Genomic DNA, 18,189 nt, shown 5'->3' with positions numbered 1-18,189 from the left:
AAAGAACGGCTTCTAACTTCGCCAGCTTGGCTGATGAGGCCGTCCGGACAGGTTGCTCTCGATCTTGGCCCACCGTTCGACGACGGTGCCCCTTCAGACTCTGACTTCGAAGAAATCCCCCACCCCGCATCCCACACCACCTACTGGACACAGCACGCGCCAGCGCACCCCCCCCAGAGAGAGGAGGAACTCCCGCTCCACTACATGAGCCAGGAAAACGCACGACGACGGGTCGCCCGCGGCCCCGGAGGGAACGGCGGCGGCGTGTTCACCCAGGTCCCGGAGAAGGAGGGCCTGGACTACTACGCGAACGACGATGAGGGCAAGGACGTCTACTCCAAAATGAAGTCGGCCAAGGGGCCTATTAGCAGCGGTCGCCCCCGCCGCCCACCCCCTCCTCCACCTACCACCGTGGTATGTCTCTAACCCGCATGTATGCGCCCGACTCCTGTGAATACTGATCGTTTGGCGTGGGATGTGCGGATGTCTTCGGTGGAAATAGCGCGAGTTCCTCTTGCAGAACCTCGAGCACATCCCGCCCATCGTCTACACCCTCCTCTCGTGCTGGACGCGCTTCCACAAAATCGGCAAGGCCAATCTCGTCGTCTGGGATGAGGCGCACTTTGGCAAGTTCGGCTCGCACTACCTCAAGCGCGAGTTCTACTTCGACGTCCACCCTCCACTCGGCAAGATGCTCGTTGGCCTTGCGGGCCTTCTCTCGGGCTATGACGGCACTTTTGGCTTCGAGAGCGGCTCGACGTATCCGGACTCGGTGCCGTACGTCGCGATGCGTGTAATGCTGGCCACGTTCGGTGTTGCGATGGTCCCCCTTGGCTGGTACACGGCGGTGGAGCTTGGGATGTCTTGGATGGCGTGTCACTTGGTTGCCTTGATGGTCCTCTGCGGTGAGCACCTCGTTTGTTTCCTTCGCTCTCGTACACTCCACCTTTACATTCGCGCTTATTGTATGCGCTTCTCGGGCACTGATACTTGTCCCGCAGATGTTGCATGGTTATGCATATCCCGGTTCATTCTTTTGGATTCTATGTTATTGTTCTTCACGTTCACTACGGTCTTCTGTCTCGCCAAATTCCACAACCAGCAATATCGATCCTTCTCCTTCGACTGGTGGCTATGGCTCGCCTTGACGGGCTACTCGATTGGATGCGTTTGCAGGTGCGTTGCTCGGATACATGCTCGCAGCGGTCCCACATCTTGACAGATTATTGAATCCAGTGTGAAATGGGTCGGTTTCTTCGTGACCTCCCTAGTTGGCGCATACACCATCGAGGATCTATGGGAGAAATTTGGTGATTTGAAGATGTCTGTTGTACGTATCACCGCTTCATGAGCGCAACTGTCAACGTCATACTCATGTCTTCCAGCGCGACCAAATCCGGCATTGGGCTGCGCGTATTGGATGCTTGATCGTCCTTCCGCTTTTGGTCTACATGGCGTCCTTCAAGATTCACTTCCTGGTTCTTAACCATTCTGGCCCTGGCGATGCTCAGATGAGCTCTTTGTTCCAGGCGAACTTGGTTGGAAACACTTTCAATCAGAACCCTCTCGGTATACCACAACAGTTCATGCATGGACGTATAGGTCACTGACTTCTTTCCTAGACATCGCGTACGGTTCCAGGGTGACGCTCAAGAATATGGGTTGGGGTGGAGGTCTTCTGCACTCGCACGTCCAGACGTACCCCGTGGGCTCTGAGCAGCAACAGGTCACTTGCTATCACTACAAGGACGAAAACAACGACTGGGTCATCCTCCCCCGCTGGGATGAAGCACCGTATGACCCGGAGACCCCCCTCCGCTTCCTCAAGGACGGCGACGCCGTCCGTCTCCAGCACGCCTCGACCACCCGTAATCTGCACTCGCACCCCATCCCGGCCCCAGTGACGAAGCTTAACAACGAGGTCTCCTGCTACGGTAATTCGACGATTGGCGACTTCCAAGACTACTGGGTCGTCGAGGTCGTCGACGACATCCACCGCGGGAGCAAGGACAAGTACGAGAAGATACACTCGCTCACGACGCGCCTCCGCCTCCGCCACCAGGCATCCGGGTGCTACCTCCGCGCCGCGAACGCCGTCCTCCCCCAGTGGGGCTTCAAGCAGATCGAGGTCAGCTGCGACAAGGAGAACAACCCCGGGGACGTGCACACGTACTGGAACGTCGAGAGCCACTGGAACGATCGCTTGCCGCCGGGCGACCAGAAGCTGTACAAGAGCCCGTTCTTGAGGGACTTCTGGCACTTGAACGTGGCGATGGCCACTTCGAACAACGCGCTCGTGCCCGACCCGGACAAGGAGGACATCCTCGCGTCCAAACCGACGGACTGGCCGCTGTTGCGCGTGGGTCTGCGGATGTGCGGATGGGGCGACCACCAGACGAAGTACTACTTGATCGGGACCCCAGTCATCTGGTGGGGCGGCACGATCAGCTTGGTCCTGGGGGTCCTCACCGCGGGGGTGTATCTCATCCGCCAGCAGAGAAAGTACGTCGACATGGAGCCCCGGGAGTGGGAGCACTTCTTGTACGTCGGCAAGGTCGCGTTGGTTGGCTGGGTCCTCCACTACTGTAAGCTGCACTTCCTGTCCCAGAAGAATGCAGCGCTGATGCTAATTGCCTTGCAGTGCCATTCATGATCATGGGTCGTGTCACCTATATCCACCACTACGTACGTCTTTCTATTCAAACGAGCACCTGGCGGACAAAGCTGACCTGCCGTCGTATAGCTTCCAACACTGTACTTCTCCGTCCTGATGCTCGCGCATCTCCTCGACCACTTCGTCTTCTCGTCCCGCCGTTTCTCGCAGCGCACAAAACAGATCGTCTTCGGGGTCTGCGTGTTCGTCATCGTTGGCACCTTCTGGTGGTTCAGGGGCGTGGCATTCGGTATCGACGGCCCCATAAACGACCACTGGGGTCTCAAGTGGCGCTCAGTACGTCCCCCTTTCGTTCGTCGTTCGCCGTACAGCCTGCTGATGGTTATGTTGTCTTCTAGAATTGGAATATATATAATGAGTAATTACCGTATCAGCATGTCCAGTAGTATAACTTCCCTTCGCGCTGTCAATATCTCGTATTCACGTCTCGCATCGGACTCTCGTTATATATGTATTTCTCCACCCTCACGTCCCTACAAGTGCGATGCGTCTGTCTGCCTATCTATGATATCTGTCGTGAGGATCAGATCATTTACATGGCCACGCCACATGACGTCACAAAGGCAGAGGACTGAACAGAGAGGTGTAGAGACATGCCTCAAACACCACCCATGCGCGAAGGCCATGCGCATACCAGTGCTTCCGTAAATCCAAGATGAATCAGACACAGAAGTATACTAAGTACTGGCACAGTAACGTAGTAGCGGCTGTAACAATACCCAACACACTAAAGCCGAGTGAGCACTACCCTAGTTTGTCCGTGCCGGCCCCCAAGCACTCATCCTCCTGTAGAACAGCAAGTACGGTTGCCTGTCCTCGCGCTCCTGTCCTCCGAAGACGTCGTCGGGGCGCACGTCCGAGACGAGCTCATCGTCGATCCGGATCCACGCTGCCCGCGGGCGCTCGGAGAGCTCGCGATTCGGATGGAGGACGTCGAGGGTGTAGTGGCCACCGGATGCTGTCATGCCATGATGATATAGGACTGATCAAACGGCAATTGATGAGTTAGGTCAATATTAGAGCAGAACTGGTGTGTACTCACCTCCAAACAACTGGTATTTCACAGGCTGCGTTGTCCTTTTTACTTGCGAGATGATCTCTGAAGATACGGCATTGTCAGTGACTCGCATGCTGATTTAGATTGTGCGAGGGACGTACCTGGCGGGACGTCCAGCTCTGAGGCGAACGATACTTGCTTGCCCACCTTGACCACATCGCCGACCTTGGTATCGTACAAGAACCGCTTCATGTGCAGAATGAGCACAGGCGGAAGAGCCTCAATGAGCACCTGTTGCTGAGCGTCGAGCAGGGCACCCGGCCGCGTAGGAATGGAGATTTGAACCTGTTGAGGTTGCGATATGTGTAGGAGGGCATCACGGAGAGTCTTGACGTTTTCAGGCTGTATGTCGAGCTGTAAGGACCGCCAGTCCTCTATAGTGACCGACTCCCGTTGGTGAGGCGCGCGCAATGCTGAACGGAACTTGCCCCCGAATATCCGTGTTATCGGAGACTCCGTAGATTTCGCCTGCAATATGGGTCCATCAATGAGGCACGGACCAGACAGATTGAGACAACAAACGTACAGTTCTTGTCGCCACTGCCTTGTTCTTCTTGCCTACCTCCAGCCAGCCATCGTCGTGGGCCTCCTCCTCAGGCGCTGTGGGCGCGTCCTGAGGCTGCAGGGACTGCGATATTGACAGAAGCTCCTCCTCCAGAGTGTCCAGATAGAACCCAAGGAACTCCTCCGCGTCCTCCTGATGTCCGCCCTACACGAGAACATTCAACAACACGCATGAAAGAACAAGAACGATGCAGTCAACGCACAATCATGTTGGCGAACCGCTTTTTTTCCTTCATCGCATCGTAGACGTACGAGGGGATGAAGCTGTCCAACTCGTCGAAGTTGTCGTCTTCCCGTTCCTTGCCCTTCGACTTCATGTTCGCATTGACATTGGCATTCGCAGGAGGGTCAGGGACAAACTCCTTGAGGAATTGTATCGTGGCATCCACGAGCGGTGTCGCCTTCGACCCCTCACGCTGCGAGCCCACAACGGGCCCGGCGAGGTGCTTCTTGAGATCCGAAAAGAAGCGATGGAAGGGCGGACAGTAGACGAGGATCTGCAGCACAGCGTTCGCAAAGCACATATTACCAGTGTTGACAAGGCCACGGGGGCGGATCTTCATCGCGGCCGCTGCATTGACAGATGAGACAGAGGGGCCCTCGTTGAGTAAGTGTAGAAGCTCGCTGCGATTAGCGGTAGCGGTAGGAGCACCGAGAGCGGGCGATCCAGTGGTAGCCGGGATAGAAAAGCCGACAACGTTCGACACCGGCAGACGCGGTTTAGATGACGACGCGGCAGAGTCGGACGCAAACAGTGCGTTCCATGCCTTCTTCACGGTGGGTTTGGGAGCTGGAGCAGATGTGGTAGGGGGCGAAGCCGCTGCGTTTTCCTCACAGGCAGGTTGAGGCGTCGAAGGCTCACTTGCCTTAGGTGCAACATCGGCAACATCGGCAGCAAACTCGATCTTAGTCTCAGTAAGCAGAGAGACTGGCGTCTGAGCGCATGGATCAATCGCGGCAGACACCGAGGTAGCGCAGGAGTAAGGCGAGCCTGGAACAGGTGTATCCGCTGCGATCGAGCCAGCCGGCGTCGTCTCGGTAGTCGATGACGAGAGTGCTGCCGATGACTCGGGAGAAGCCTCATGAACAAGCGGAATTGGTGGTTGTACGAGGGCAGCGTGCGGGGACTTGGGGGATGATGGGGGAGTACGAAGCTCCAGGGCCTTCTGCACAATACTCTCAGGAGGGAAAGCACGATGTGATATGATGACACCCGGCGCGTGAATTGGGTCTCTGGGGCGACGCGACCAAATTACGTAGATGGAAGAGTCAGTGATGGCGGGCGCGGACGTAGGCGAAGGGCTCCTCGGGGTAGGCGCTCTGGGCTCAACCTCCGTGACTGAATCCTCCTCGATGGTCTGTTCGACAAATTGGGGCACTGCGTCAGCAACAAGCGCAGGCTCCCGCTGTTCCTGTTCCTGCTTCGGCTCCTCGACCTGGGATAAGATAGTCTGGGACTCCTCTGACTGAGTCAGGTCAGGCTGTGACGCATCCCCGCGCTGGGTGACGACGTGAGGTGCCTGAGAAGATGCCTGCGGTGTCGCCTCAACAGAAACTTGAGATTGTAATTGTGCGGGCTGAGGGGACGGCTGGGGCTGATGCTGAGGCATGGGAGGAAGTTGATGCTGCTGTAGCTGCGGAACGTGCTCTTGAGAAGCCATGGGGGGTAGCATCGACAGCTGCTTCGGTAGTGGAGATAACGTCTGTCCCGGCCATGCAGGGGGATAGGGGGCATTAGGCTGTGGATGTTGATATGGAGATCCGTATGGAACCTGGTGGGGATGCGGGTGCGGCGGGAACTTTTGAGGGTGATGGAACGGACTTGCAGGAGAAACGGGCGGAGGGGTCGGAACAGGTACGGTAGGAGGTAAGTGGTGCTGAGGAGGCAGGTGGTGATAGTGGTAAGCAGGAGCACCGCCTCGATGAGGAGTGAAGCGACCACGACCAGCACCATTTATCCTAGGGGAAGCAGGTTGGTGCATGGCGGCGTGACCGTTCATGGGTGGCATAGGATACGCGTAATATGGGGCGGGGGCAGGCGCCGGCGAATACGCATAATGTGGAGGTGGGGGAGGCGGCGGGGGGTGATGGTAGTATGAGGGCCCCGGCTGAGGGTGGTAAGGTGTGTGGGGGTTGGCCATCTCTATTAACACGCCAAGGTGGAGGAGATTGCATACGAATGGGTTGAATGCCTCCAAGGGTACGAGGGGAGGAGACGTACCGCTGGTTTTTTGATCGATGTACAATCCAGTTTGAATGCTATTGTACTAGCAACATATGCTCCAACTCTATGAGATGATGAGAGAGCCTAGACAGTCAGAAACGTGTCTGCGTAATGGTATAAGGTGGACGAGGAGAGTCGGCCGATGGGGTCTGGCGGTGTGTGCGCTCGATGCTGGGACACTTGAAGCAAAGGTGGCAACGTCAGTCGGTGAGATGTAGTATACAGCAGGACGCAGTAAGTAGATTTATGTTCGCGGGTACCTGTGTCGGTCGCAGGGCAGACGACGGTGAGGACAAGGGCAGAGACGATCAGGACAAGAAGTGGACTGGCGCTCTCTCGTGCCACACCGGAACCTCAAAGCTCCGACCCATCAGCACAGGGGTTGTACTCAGACTCCGAGCCATGCATCATTCATCTCCGCCAGAACGTCGATCCGCATACTGTCCTGAGCTGCTCGTGTCTACATCTTTACGTGCTCGTGCACATGGCCGACGTCCTGTCCGCCGTAATAAACGACGACCATCCGCTTGCCTTGGAACTATCGAGTCTCCGCGCAGCCGTATCCAGATACCAGGTACTTCCACTTCCGAGCCTCGGTCTCATTCTGGTTGCCGTACATCGCTCATCGTGTACTGACGTACAGGCTTCGTTGGTAGCACGAAGCCCATTCGGCCTCTCTCAAGTTACAAAGGCACTCGCTAGAGACCTTGCAAGCCCTTGACCATGCGCGCGCTTTGGAACGCGAGAATGCGCGTCTGAAGGAGGAGGTTGCGGTCCTCAGGGCCAACCCGGATACCACCCCGACCCCAGCCGCGAACCAAGTTCCTGAACTCACCCTCGCTCTTCGTCGTCTCTCGGACAAGCTCACTGCAGTTGAGGAGACTCTACTAGCTCGTACTCGGGAACTCGTGGACACCCGGAGCGAGCTCGCAGCTGCCCAACATGAGATGGAGGCTGCGCGCGCCTTGACTGCGGAGGCGCGTGCTCGGGAGGAGGAGGGGCTGGCTAGAGAACGGGTGCTGGAACAGAAGGTGCGGGCTGTGGAGGAAGAGCGCCGTATGGCGGATCTCGTCGTCCAGGAATACGCCAACCTTGTCCGCAAGCTGGAAGGTAGAGCAAAAGGCCATACTGTTTCATCCTCCGTTTCGTCCGTCGACATTCAGCGCTCAGCCAACGGCTCCACGGCTACCCTAGTGGACAGTCTCGCGGAAGGAAAGCTTGGTCTCCAGAAGTTGCTCGAAGAATTCAACGGCCGCAACGAGCTACTGCAGGCGGAGATCGCTCAGCTCCACGGCGACAACGGGCTTCTCTACAAAGAGCTTGAGGTCGCCCGCCAAGGCGCAGAGCACGACCGTGGCGAACTTGCCAGTGCTCTTCACGAGCTAGACAAGTATCGCGCGGACGATAACACCGCTACGAAGATGGTATCCCGCTATATGCATGTATTCTCCTCTCCTTCACGCGTATGTATAGACTCACGCCTAACCCCTAGGAAGTTCTCCCAGTCTGCAACAGACACGCTCCAGAAAGCCATGACCGCACTCAAGATGCGGCACGCGGCCACGCTTGCCACACTCAATGCCGAGATCGTGCAATTACAGCGTGCCCTCGCCCATGAGCGCGAGGATTCGGAGCGCGTCCGCAGCGCGCTAGACGAACTTACGGAGGACATCGCGCGTGAGGCGTATGGGCGTCGCCGCGAAGTATCGCTCCGACTCGCATTTCTAGGACGTGAAGAGAATCTCGCAGAGCATCTCAGGCGATGGGTGCGGAAGGCCAAGGAGTCTCTCGAGCGCTCTTCTGGTTCCCAAGACGGATCGCTATCTTTGAAGCCTGTAATTCTCAGAGAAGCATTCGCGAAAGCCACGGCGGACGCGGAGGCGCTGTTAGATACTCTCAACGGGCAACCATCGGTTGAGGCAGGCGGCGGTTCTGTAGGCTCCATAGCGCGTCTGGCGCTGGCCCAGGATACTGTGGCTTCGCTGACGCACGAATTGCAAGAGGAGACAGTCCGCAGACTGAACAGTGAACGCAAACTTGCTCGAATACAGATCGCGGATCACCCCGCAGAGCTCAACAATTTGGAACAAACATCCGCGGTAGTACATCCCGTTCCTCATCACATCGCCGAGGAGAGACGTTTACTGGATGTTGGGGTGTCAGCTTCTACCACTCAGATGACTGTCCCACACGACGTCGCTGCGGATGGTATCACCCTTCCCGAGAGCGTGCCTATTGTGGAGGTCGTGACGGTCCCCTCGGCAGGAGACGTCTCATCTGCAGTCTCTGCGGCCGGCTCTACCCAGAGTGGTTCTATATCCACAACACCCGACGAAGCATCATTATCCGTGCCGACCGACTCGTCTAGCGTGTCACGGAGCATGGGTCTCGCCGGAAAGGCAGAGGTGAAACCGAAGCCGGAGGAGCCGCGGTCTGAGTCGACTAGTATGCCCGAGAGAGGCGAGGGGCCGCCTAGGGAAGCGCTCACACTCCATCCGGTCACCGAAGATGCTTCTACAGTTACCTTCCCTTCTGTTGCCGGGTCCCCGATATCCGATTCACGGCCAACTGACCTGCCTACGCCTCCACCAGCTGTGCCATCCCCAGGCTCTGTGCAAGATTCGGGACCAGTTCCCTTCACCCCGGAAACTCAAACTACTACGCACGTGTCGAAGTCCCATGCACCACCACCGCTGCCATTGGAGGCCACCGGACTTGCTCTTTCGTCTCTCTCGCCAAGTTATCCCAGTACAGCCTTGCCATCCACTAAGAGCGAGGAGGCTTCTTTGCTCGCCGGCCTAACAAAGGTGAAGCACCGCTACGATGATGTCCAGCGAGGTTTCCGCGATTGCTCCATAGCGCTCAAGGAACTCAAGAAGGCCTTATCCTCTCTACCTCCGCAGCCTGTACCGTCGCCTTCTGAAATGTCCTCCGCCCTCAGGAAGGCGGTTGAAAGGCTCAGCGACTTCAACGAGGATGCCCGCGTTGAGCTCGAGATCCGCATCGCAGACGAAGAGCGCATAGCAAGTGGCTACGAGGCTCTGCTTTCAATTCCAGGCGCAATGTCGAGCCCCGGTGATGCGGGCGCGGATAAAATGGATGAGAGCGAAGTTGTCAAGGAGGTCCGCGCATTCGTGGACGGGACCGACCGTGCGATCTTTAAGGCCATGCAACAGTTCGTCCAGAAACTCGACGATCTCGAACACGACATCGCATCCATCAAACGCACGCTGTATGAACTTCCGTCGGCATCGGACCTTGCACTCTCGCCCTTGGCCTCGACATCCTCAGCGAAACTCGGTACCTCTCCGAACTGGTCAGCGTGGACACCGAGCTTCCTAAGCCCCCCACGCTCGACAAGTCCAGCACCCACCTTCGGGTCCGTCATGACTTCACCGCGTCTCCGTCATTCGTCCTCGTTCTCACATCCTCGTGAGCGGTCTAATGTCGACTCTCCAACAGACCCGCTTGCCGGCCTTGGCCTGCGGATCGTAGTCCCGGCGCGGAGCCCCACGTACAGTCCAGAGATGAGCACGAACCCCACAGGGGGTTCTCGTGCCAGCCCTCGGCAGCGCACAACTTCAGGCATGTTTATGCTTGGGCTGGGCATGCGGAGCACGTCGTTCGGACCCAGCATGGGCCGTCAGGGTCTGCAACAGATCCCGTCTAGAAACTCGCTGGCGAGTGCGAGCAGTAGTCGAGTGGCGAGCGCACTCTCTTCTAGTCCTACGGAGTCCACGGCGGTGGCGAGCGAGGGGCCAGGTGATGATGGCGAGGATGAGTCGGACGACGTAGAGTGAGTCATCACGCGAAGTGTAACAACACATACTCGTACCAGGACGGTCAGTTTCAGCTTCGAATATACCAGACGCTTTTGATTCTCAGCTTTGCGAGGACCGCTAGTAGCGAGCTAAGCAGCGAGCTAAGTTGGAGCAATCTCTGGCTTTAGACGGACGTGCACGACCATTCGATGGCACCACATGAAGAGTTACGTTTGTGCCATGGTCTAGAAACTCGTCGGCTCGCAGCAGTCCCAGAATACCGAGGCCGCAGAAGGTGCAGGTGCGGGTATCTCGATGACTTCCACAGAATCTGCGCCCACCTGATACCATACCCAAGTAGAGATGGGTGATCTATTTTTTGTTATTCCTGCAATTTGACAGGGCTGCGTAAGCCACTCCGAATTTCTTCCCAACGGTCAATGCTTGAGGCCACGTACATGATCATGCGCTACGCCCGTGACCGAACGACCAGCAGGGGTTCAAAAAGCCGATGGTCGCGGAGTCCGAATCATGTCCGGAAGCAATACCAACTCACCTAGGGAAAGAAGATGTTGTAGGTTCATCAGGCCGTCGGAGCTCGAGATTGGCCGCAGCCCCATCGCTCGGTCTCCTTGACTATCATCCCAGTCTGTTACCGCAGACTCATGCACGCAGATGATTGCTTGGCGTCAAAGTCGCCTCAAGCAGCCCGGGTCAGAATCGTCACAGAATCGCTGTGCTGGTCGGGGCCGGTAATAAGCATAATCGTCACAGATTCGCTATGCGGGATCACTTGAGGCGCCTCAGTAAGCAACCCGGGCCATACGACGCCCGAGTTGCCGGCTGCGACTTCAGCTTATGGACTTAGCACATAAGCCGCCAACCGTTTGCGTATAAAAATAAAGGTGAGTTCATCACACGTTCCTGTATGACTACTACTTTGAAAGTCGACCCACGAACAGCAATAAAGACCCTCAAGGCGATGTCAAGCAAGCGCGAGGTCTCCTCCACTCAAACAAGCACAGCTCTGGAAGGTTCACTTCAGTCGTGCACAGCTGGAGACAAGTCCCAGGTTGCAGAGAAGAATATGGAAAATCAGGGCGAGACTCCGGGATATTCCATTGACACAGCAGTGACTGAGCCAATTCCACACGCCCATCCTGATGGAGGCCTACAAGCGTGGCTAGTCTGTGCAGGCGTAAGTTATGCTCCTCAAATCCTCTCTCTTCCCGCCAATTCAACGGTTCAAAACAGGGTCTGGTGGGCACGTGCGCCACGTTTGGTCTTGTCAACGCTTGGGGTGTGAGTCTCGCTGTCATTGGCATGCCTACTCCCCATGCCTCGTACCTAACCAACGGGGATCGCTAGGTATTCCAAGCATTCTATACAGAAGATATCCTCTTGGGTACTTCGCCATCTACAATGTTAGTCTTTGTCCGAATTTCCTCTCATGGGGTAGAAGAGGCTGACCCCATCCAGCGCATGGATTGGTTCCGTACAGGTGGAAATTTCATCTATGCATCACGTAGTTCCTCTCGCCAATCGTTGCGCATAGTATGCCCTAGTGTTCCTGCCTGGCCTGATTATGGGCCGCGTATTCGACTTGGGGTACACGAAGATGCCTCTCATCATTGCTAGCGCTCTCCTTGTGGCAGCGACATTTCTCACCGCACAGTGTAAGGAGTACTGGCAATTTCTGTTGTGCCAAGGAATTGCGACAGGGGTATGCCAAACATCGTGATCTTCCTGTTTCATCCGAACTGAGCACACTCCCATGCCCCATTAGCTTGCTTGCGGGTGCATCTTTGGAATCGTCATAGGGACACCTAGTCACTGGTTCAAGCGTAGGTTGGGACTTGCTTTAAGCATGACCGCCGTAGGCTCCAGTGTCGGAGGAACCGTCTATCCTATCATGGTGAAGAACCTTATGTCGGAGGTTGGGTGCGTCCATCTAGCCCGGTATTGACAAATAGCTCATATCGGATACCGTCAGTTTCCAATGGACGATGCGCATCCTCGGCTTCTTGGAGCTGGTGTTGTGCATCTTCACCGTTGCGGTACGTTGGACTGCACTTTCAAAATCATGTCGCGATTGCAAGCTGATGGAGAGACAGACTATTGAACGGCGGCTTCCACCAAGGGTCTCCGCGGGTCCCCTCGTCAATCTCGCTGTACTCAAGTCGCTGTCGTTCACTCTGTATTGCGTTTCAAGTTTTACCTTATTCCTGGGGCTCTATACAGTATGTCGGTTCCTCGTATAAATTGCTTCAGTTTTCTTACTCTTAGTGGAGGTGTTGACTTACATAGACGTGAGTGCGGTAGGGGCTGGCGTCCCTGACAGCCTTGCATTCTACCTCGTGGCTATTGCGAATGCATGTTCCGCCGTTGGTCGAATCACAGGCGGTATTCTGTCGGATCGTGCAGGTACTCAGTCCACGCGTTCCAAATCACAACAATCTTTCTAACGCATTCCCATGGGTTGGCAGGTCCGCTCAATATCATGATACCATTTTTGGTTCTTGCAGGCATCATGACATATATCTGGCCATTCGTGACGACCACCGGAGGTTACATTGCTATCGCTGTTGTCTACGGGTTTGGTGTCCTAAACCTACAAGCTTACGATGTTGCTAATCATGCGCTGGTCGCAGAGCTTCGTCTGGGGTATTCGTTGGCATCATGACATCTCCGGCTGTCCGAATGGGAGACATGCATGATGTCGGGTCCAGAGTAGGTATCTCTATGACCATCACTGCACTAGGCGCAGTGGCTGGGCCTCCCATTTCTGGGGCTCTCAATGCCGCTGGAGGAACGTTCAAGTACACCGGTATTTTTGCAGGTGCGTCGCAGCGTGGAAATCCTAAACTTCATTTTGTTGACGTTATCCGTTAGGCACAGCTATCATGGTAGCGAACATGCTCTTGGTGGCTACCAGAATATCAATCCGACGAGGGTTATGGGACAAGTGCTGATTGACGTTCTACCGTGCCCCAGGGATGTCGACGTGGTGTGCAGTATTCCGCTTTCCGTATATACGACTCATGTATGATAACTTTGTTTCGGCTAAGCATGATCTCCGGCGTGTGGATGACAGCTAGCACTCCACCCCAGGCTCTGTCCTGATGCGAGATGGCGATACTACATCCTTGTCGCAAGCGCAAAGGACACGGGACAGGAGTCGACTCATGGCCGCTGACCCAGCAATATAAATCCGTAGGTTCTGCCAGGACAATGGAGGATGCTTCGAACCTGACACTTGCGACTTGGGTAGCTGATTGAATCTCAGTCCTCCTTCAATCAGTCCCTTGTCTTTGACCTTTCCCCTCGCTCGCCGGCTTAGTGTGGCGTGAGACCGTATCATACTTGTCGCTTATAGCGGCAATGCCATCCAGCTATTTTCCAAGTATGGCCAGAACTGCTGCCTCACGGCAGTGGGGTTACGGTGTGCTCACTGGAGTACCCTCTTAGAGAGTCTCGCCAGTGTCCATTTACATATCTTGGCTGCCCGCTCGTCGTGACATGACAGACCCTCTAGGGTCTCGGTCTCGAGCAAAACGCATTTTCCTGCGAGATTTGTAGCCTTCTCTAAGGTTTCTTGTCTGGATCTGAACGATGGCTGCGATCAGCAGGTGGCGGTGCATCATCGCAACCTTTATGCACACGCCGAAGGCTTGCCCGCGTTGCGTTCATCGCTCATCTGCCACGACCATTTTCAACTACTCCATTTGGATTGTAAGAGGCCCCTAGCCCCTCAATACATTCGGGTTCATTTCGGCTGTATCCGAGCGACAACACAGCACTCGGTGCATACCGGCCGCGGTGCGTCAGTCTGTGCGCATCTACAACTTCTGGGTAGTACATATAGACTCTTACAATGTTGCTATCGCCAGCTTGCACTTCTCGATATCCACTCTCGTCACCTTTACACAGTTTCAACCCAATATCCACAACCTGAGCCGGTGCTGATTCCCTCGTCAGACACCAATCGTTATACAGGCATCCGAGATACCGATACCGGTGGATGCCATAATTGGGCGTGCCAAGAACCTTCGAGTGATCAGTCATAACCATCAAATCAGCCGACATTCGATCACTTCAACATGGACCGCCTTCCTGTCGAACTCATAACGCCTATCTGTTTCCTTGCCTGCACGGATGGGGGCCCCACAGCATGCGCCCTCTCACTCGTTTCCCACCACATTCGTGCTGCGTCTCGCCCGGCTCACTTCTACTCTGTCTCATTCAACGGCCCTAGGGTGATCACCGCGGTACCCCCCTTCCTCACACGACTGAAAGAGGAGCACGAGGAGACGAGACGTGGAGATGCTCCACCCAGAGTGCGACATCTCTTTGTTTCGGTCTCGCCTCCTAAAGGGGAGTCGCAGACCATGATACTGAAGGTCTACAGGGTCACCATCGATATGCTCCTGCGAGCAGTCGCTCAGGACGTCGAGACACTTTCTTTGGTACAATCGTATATGCAAGGCGATCAGTCAGCCAATCCCATTTCGCTAGACGTCAAGTTCCCAAGACTACGGGAGCTTACGATATCCGGCGTCCTGTTTTCCTCCCCCCAGCTTGACTCGACGCCGTTCCCCACTCTCCGCAGGCTTCACGTGCTTCGCGGACCATCTCCCCGCGAATGGGCACCGTTGACTCCCAACGTGACTCATTTGCGCATCTCAGAGGTGCCTGACCTTCACGTGCTTCCAGTGATTTGGACGAGTGGCTTGAGTACTTTTGGTCGTGGGTATTTGATGACCAGACGGAATCGCGCTTGTTGATCATTCAGCTTTGTATGCAGGTGATCCAAACGCAGATTCCGCCGAAGCGGAAGAGCACTATCCCCATCTGCAGCAAATCATCGTACAGCCCGCCCCCCATACGCACTTTCATCGTCTGGACTTTTACAAGAGATACGTTCATGAACTCTGGGACATGCAACCCACAGCTCGGGTGCCAATGTACCTTGTACCGGCTGATGAGGACGCAGGCGGGGATCCATGGAACAAGAGCGAGTTTGCCAGGGTGAAGGCAAAGAACCTATGGCTTGCGGCTGTGGAGGGATCCGGGCGGTGTTGGCAGGCGGACGACAAGTACGCTCACTTCAACCGAACGGGCGATGACTTGCCGTTGTACCTGAGACAATGGTCTGAGGAAGCTATAAACGATATGGAAGCACCTCCTATCCAGGTAGAGATATACATACTTGATTCTGTCTTTGCGTCGCTCGCAGCTGATCCCTGCTATGAATCATCTATAGGATGCGGGAGAAGCAGCCGAGCCTATCGCCCATGGTGGCGGGGGGATTCGAGATGAAGTCCCGACTAGAACCTTATAGAGACCGTGCCAAGTTGCCCGGGAGGTGCCCAGCTGGCGGACCACAGTGTTACATCCGCCGCTGGAGACTGCAGAACAGCGGGAAGGGTCGGTCCGGATAAGGCATGGGTGGAGGGATTCCCGAGACTTGCATGCATGCGCGATTAGGGGAATGGTGCCTATGGGATCTGCCTCCAAGATTACGCCCATTTGACTCTGTTGAGATATTTGCGGTCAACAGTAGAGTCCCATCGCCTCCGTCGAGATATGACATCGGATTTGTGAGAGCTCGAGCGCGAATTTGTGTACCTTCCCTTGGTCCTTGGGATGAGTGGCTTCCCACCCGCTACAGTCTGCGAAGCCTCGATTCAACGAGTGGAAGGTATGCGCCAGGAACGGGTCCCTTACCCCAGGCTTTGGTTTTCCGGGCGTGGGCAGCACAACAACACCGACTAGCGGACAGCGATGAACTGGTAAGGGGCCACAGCAGAGACGCGCCTTGACGGAGTCGGGCACAGCTAGAAAGAGTATCGTGTGAAGGTGATAGACATCAATCAAAGGTTTTGGATACGCACTAGAAGTGACAAACGAGAGGGTAAGAGACAAACGCTGCGGAGGAAAGGAGGATATAGGAACTAGTTGAATATGCTGCTGCCGGAAGCGGACTGCATATGGCGAACTCCAGTACTAGTCAGACATTGACATACTATCTCCGCTGCCTTGTTCTGTCTTCTTCTGCCATGACGATGATCCTGATGGACATAAAAGTCGTTGCTAGCCTGCAAAACGCATGTAAATCTCACATCCTGCCGGAAAGTCAGAGGGAATGGGGTGATAGTTGCGAGCAGCATGATTAAGTACCCTGCCAGCGACTCGAGCTTGGACTTGGGCGTGCCATCGAGCGCTCGGGTTCAATCGGGTTGCCGCCGGTGGGGAGCGCCGGCTCGCCTTGCTCTCAGCCGCACGCTACGTTGTCAAGCTCAAACAAGACAGCTGTCGTCTTCATCCTTGGCTTGGAAGACCTAGCCATTTCTCCTTCGGGCTTGACCTCGAAGCACGCTGCGTATCCACACTCACTGTGGGTATCCACTGCCGTATTCCATCGCAAGCCGAATCGAGAGGCACTGTACCCCAGGCGAATCAGCGATATCGAGACTTCCATGTGTCGTCTAGTATCGAGGCCTGAACATATCGGCACCACAACGGCCATCACTTACATTGGTGCTGTAATTTGTATGCGCCTCTGAGCACTTAGCAGGTCAGAGCCTGACTGAAACGCCAACGAAGCTCCGCCTTCCCCGAAAAGGGAAGCCGGATACGTACTGCCCACCTCAAGTTGAGGGTGACATACGTGTAGGTCCATGCAGTCTGGCTGTAATCACCATCACAGCCCTGGCTGGCAGACGTGTGGATGGCATGGACTGTGACCCAAAAGGGTGTGTCGGGATGCGTAGGATTCGCACCTGAAACGTCAAGCCTAGTCACCCGTCCTCGTTTTGTCCGCCTTTCTAAACGAGGCGCTCTGCCGCTGCCGCAGCGGTGATATAAAGCAACATGATGCCGGCACGCAACCTCCACTCTCCCCCCATTCCCCATCATCCAGGAGATCGTTCGTGAGGGCATCAGGAGCATAAGCTCTCTTGCCTCACTGGCGAACGCCTACCGCCTACCATCCACCTTACAGCGACCGGCGTGTCATCTTTATTTTGTGCCTATTCGCGTCATGCATCCTCCAACAAACCACCTGAGTGCGGAGCAACATTATGCCACACCATGCCCGTCTCCACTCCAACCTTCCTACTTCCCTTCCGATAGACAATTTCCTCTCTATGCTCAACCTAATACTCTGCGTCCCCGTCGGGCATCCCGCCATCGTTCCTACACTGCCCGCAGGTTGCCACCTCGCTGTAATGACATCAGGGTAAGCCCTCTCTACTGACTTGACGCGGTTGATATCAGACTGATGCGGAACAGACTGGAGAGCGTCGTCCACGCTTGAAGCAACGGCGGTCAAGCTTTGCGCTGGTGAGTCGGACCTGTTCCGCTGTGTCGTCTCTATCATAACCATCCGTCATGTCGCCATTACGAAGTCCGACGCGTTTGAACGGGACAGTGGAGTCGAGTTTGTCGTATCGCCCATGCTCCCGTCGATGTCCACGACTTCCATTTCTTCTACGACCTCGAGCGTGAGATCGCGCATGAAGGCTGTGCTCCTCGTGAGTTACAACCCGCAGGCGTTCCGCGTTCCGTAGCAGCTCTGACACGTTTCAAGGACCTCGTGCACACCGTCAAGGACAAGTGGAACCGTTCTGTACCGAGTTTACACATCAGCGAGCCCGAAGACTAAAGATTGGTTTGTCAGAAGCAATAGCGTACTAGAACATCCTAATCCCATTCGTAATTATGTTGTATAATACTGCCATGTATCATTGTATCGGTCCTAGAACCTAGCTAATCATGTCGTTGGGCTACGTGTCAACAGAAACCTCGCGCAGGCTAGTGCGATACCTACCGCTCCGCAAGAAGGCAAATTCTGAAAACGGTATGGGCGGCGCGACTCCTGATATCAACGTTTTCCGAGCACCTTAAT

At 55.5% G+C, this 18,189-nt stretch overlaps 5 protein-coding genes across 5 annotated transcripts; 4 read left to right on the top strand and 1 right to left on the bottom strand.

Annotated features, from left to right (window-relative positions):
* Window positions 1-33: 33 nt before the first annotated feature.
* DICSQDRAFT_143598 (glycosyltransferase family 39 protein) lies at window positions 34-3,036 on the top strand (the record flags this gene model as incomplete). Its single annotated transcript, XM_007361445.1, has 9 exons — window positions 34-414; window positions 503-905; window positions 1,002-1,176; window positions 1,237-1,330; window positions 1,386-1,569; window positions 1,623-2,585; window positions 2,642-2,685; window positions 2,744-2,950; window positions 3,013-3,036. The coding sequence occupies 9 exons, from the start codon at window positions 34-36 to the stop codon at window positions 3,034-3,036; spliced, it is 2,475 nt and encodes an 824-aa protein (XP_007361507.1).
* A 387-nt stretch (window positions 3,037-3,423) lies between these two features.
* DICSQDRAFT_49789 (cysteine proteinase) lies at window positions 3,424-6,436 on the bottom strand (the record flags this gene model as incomplete). Its single annotated transcript, XM_007361444.1, has 5 exons — window positions 3,424-3,656; window positions 3,717-3,773; window positions 3,833-4,199; window positions 4,258-4,440; window positions 4,499-6,436. 5 exons carry the CDS (start codon window positions 6,434-6,436, stop codon window positions 3,424-3,426), a joined length of 2,778 nt encoding a protein of 925 aa, XP_007361506.1.
* Window positions 6,437-7,003: 567 nt separating this feature from the next.
* DICSQDRAFT_143595 (uncharacterized protein) lies at window positions 7,004-10,319 on the top strand (the record flags this gene model as incomplete). Its single annotated transcript, XM_007361443.1, has 3 exons — window positions 7,004-7,093; window positions 7,176-7,957; window positions 8,012-10,319. The coding sequence occupies 3 exons, from the start codon at window positions 7,004-7,006 to the stop codon at window positions 10,317-10,319; spliced, it is 3,180 nt and encodes a 1,059-aa protein (XP_007361505.1).
* Window positions 10,320-11,367: 1,048 nt separating this feature from the next.
* DICSQDRAFT_49926 (MFS general substrate transporter) lies at window positions 11,368-13,172 on the top strand (the record flags this gene model as incomplete). Its single annotated transcript, XM_007361442.1, has 11 exons — window positions 11,368-11,478; window positions 11,535-11,582; window positions 11,649-11,704; window positions 11,760-11,781; window positions 11,836-12,003; window positions 12,067-12,221; window positions 12,274-12,331; window positions 12,389-12,520; window positions 12,572-12,704; window positions 12,767-12,880; window positions 12,934-13,172. 11 exons carry the CDS (start codon window positions 11,368-11,370, stop codon window positions 13,170-13,172), a joined length of 1,236 nt encoding a protein of 411 aa, XP_007361504.1.
* A 1,161-nt stretch (window positions 13,173-14,333) lies between these two features.
* DICSQDRAFT_132383 (uncharacterized protein) lies at window positions 14,334-15,902 on the top strand. The gene is made up of 3 exons (XM_007361441.1): window positions 14,334-15,026; window positions 15,085-15,419; window positions 15,490-15,902. The coding sequence occupies exons 1-3, from the start codon at window positions 14,381-14,383 to the stop codon at window positions 15,541-15,543; spliced, it is 1,035 nt and encodes a 344-aa protein (XP_007361503.1). The 5' UTR covers window positions 14,334-14,380; the 3' UTR covers window positions 15,544-15,902.
* Window positions 15,903-18,189: the final 2,287 nt, after the last annotated feature.

The sequence above is a fragment of the Dichomitus squalens genome (genome assembly GCF_000275845.1).
Source record: "Dichomitus squalens LYAD-421 SS1 unplaced genomic scaffold DICSQscaffold_2, whole genome shotgun sequence".
In the NCBI taxonomy this organism is placed as follows: domain Eukaryota; kingdom Fungi; phylum Basidiomycota; class Agaricomycetes; order Polyporales; family Polyporaceae; genus Dichomitus; species Dichomitus squalens.
Note: the sequence above shows the minus strand (reverse complement) of the source record. Positions and strands in the feature narration are given on the sequence as shown.

Excerpts from the sequence above, each read along its gene's own strand:
- DICSQDRAFT_132383 (XM_007361441.1), top strand. The coding sequence starts at position 14,381 with ATGGACCGCCTTCCTGTCGAACTCATAACGCCTATCTGTTTCCTTGCC. Across the intron at positions 15,027-15,084 it reads TGGCTTGAGTACTTTTGGTC|GTGATCCAAACGCAGATTCC; the intron begins GTGGGTATTTGA and ends CTTTGTATGCAG. Across the intron at positions 15,420-15,489 it reads GCGATGACTTGCCGTTGTAC|TTGATTCTGTCTTTGCGTCG; the intron begins CTGAGACAATGG and ends AGATATACATAC.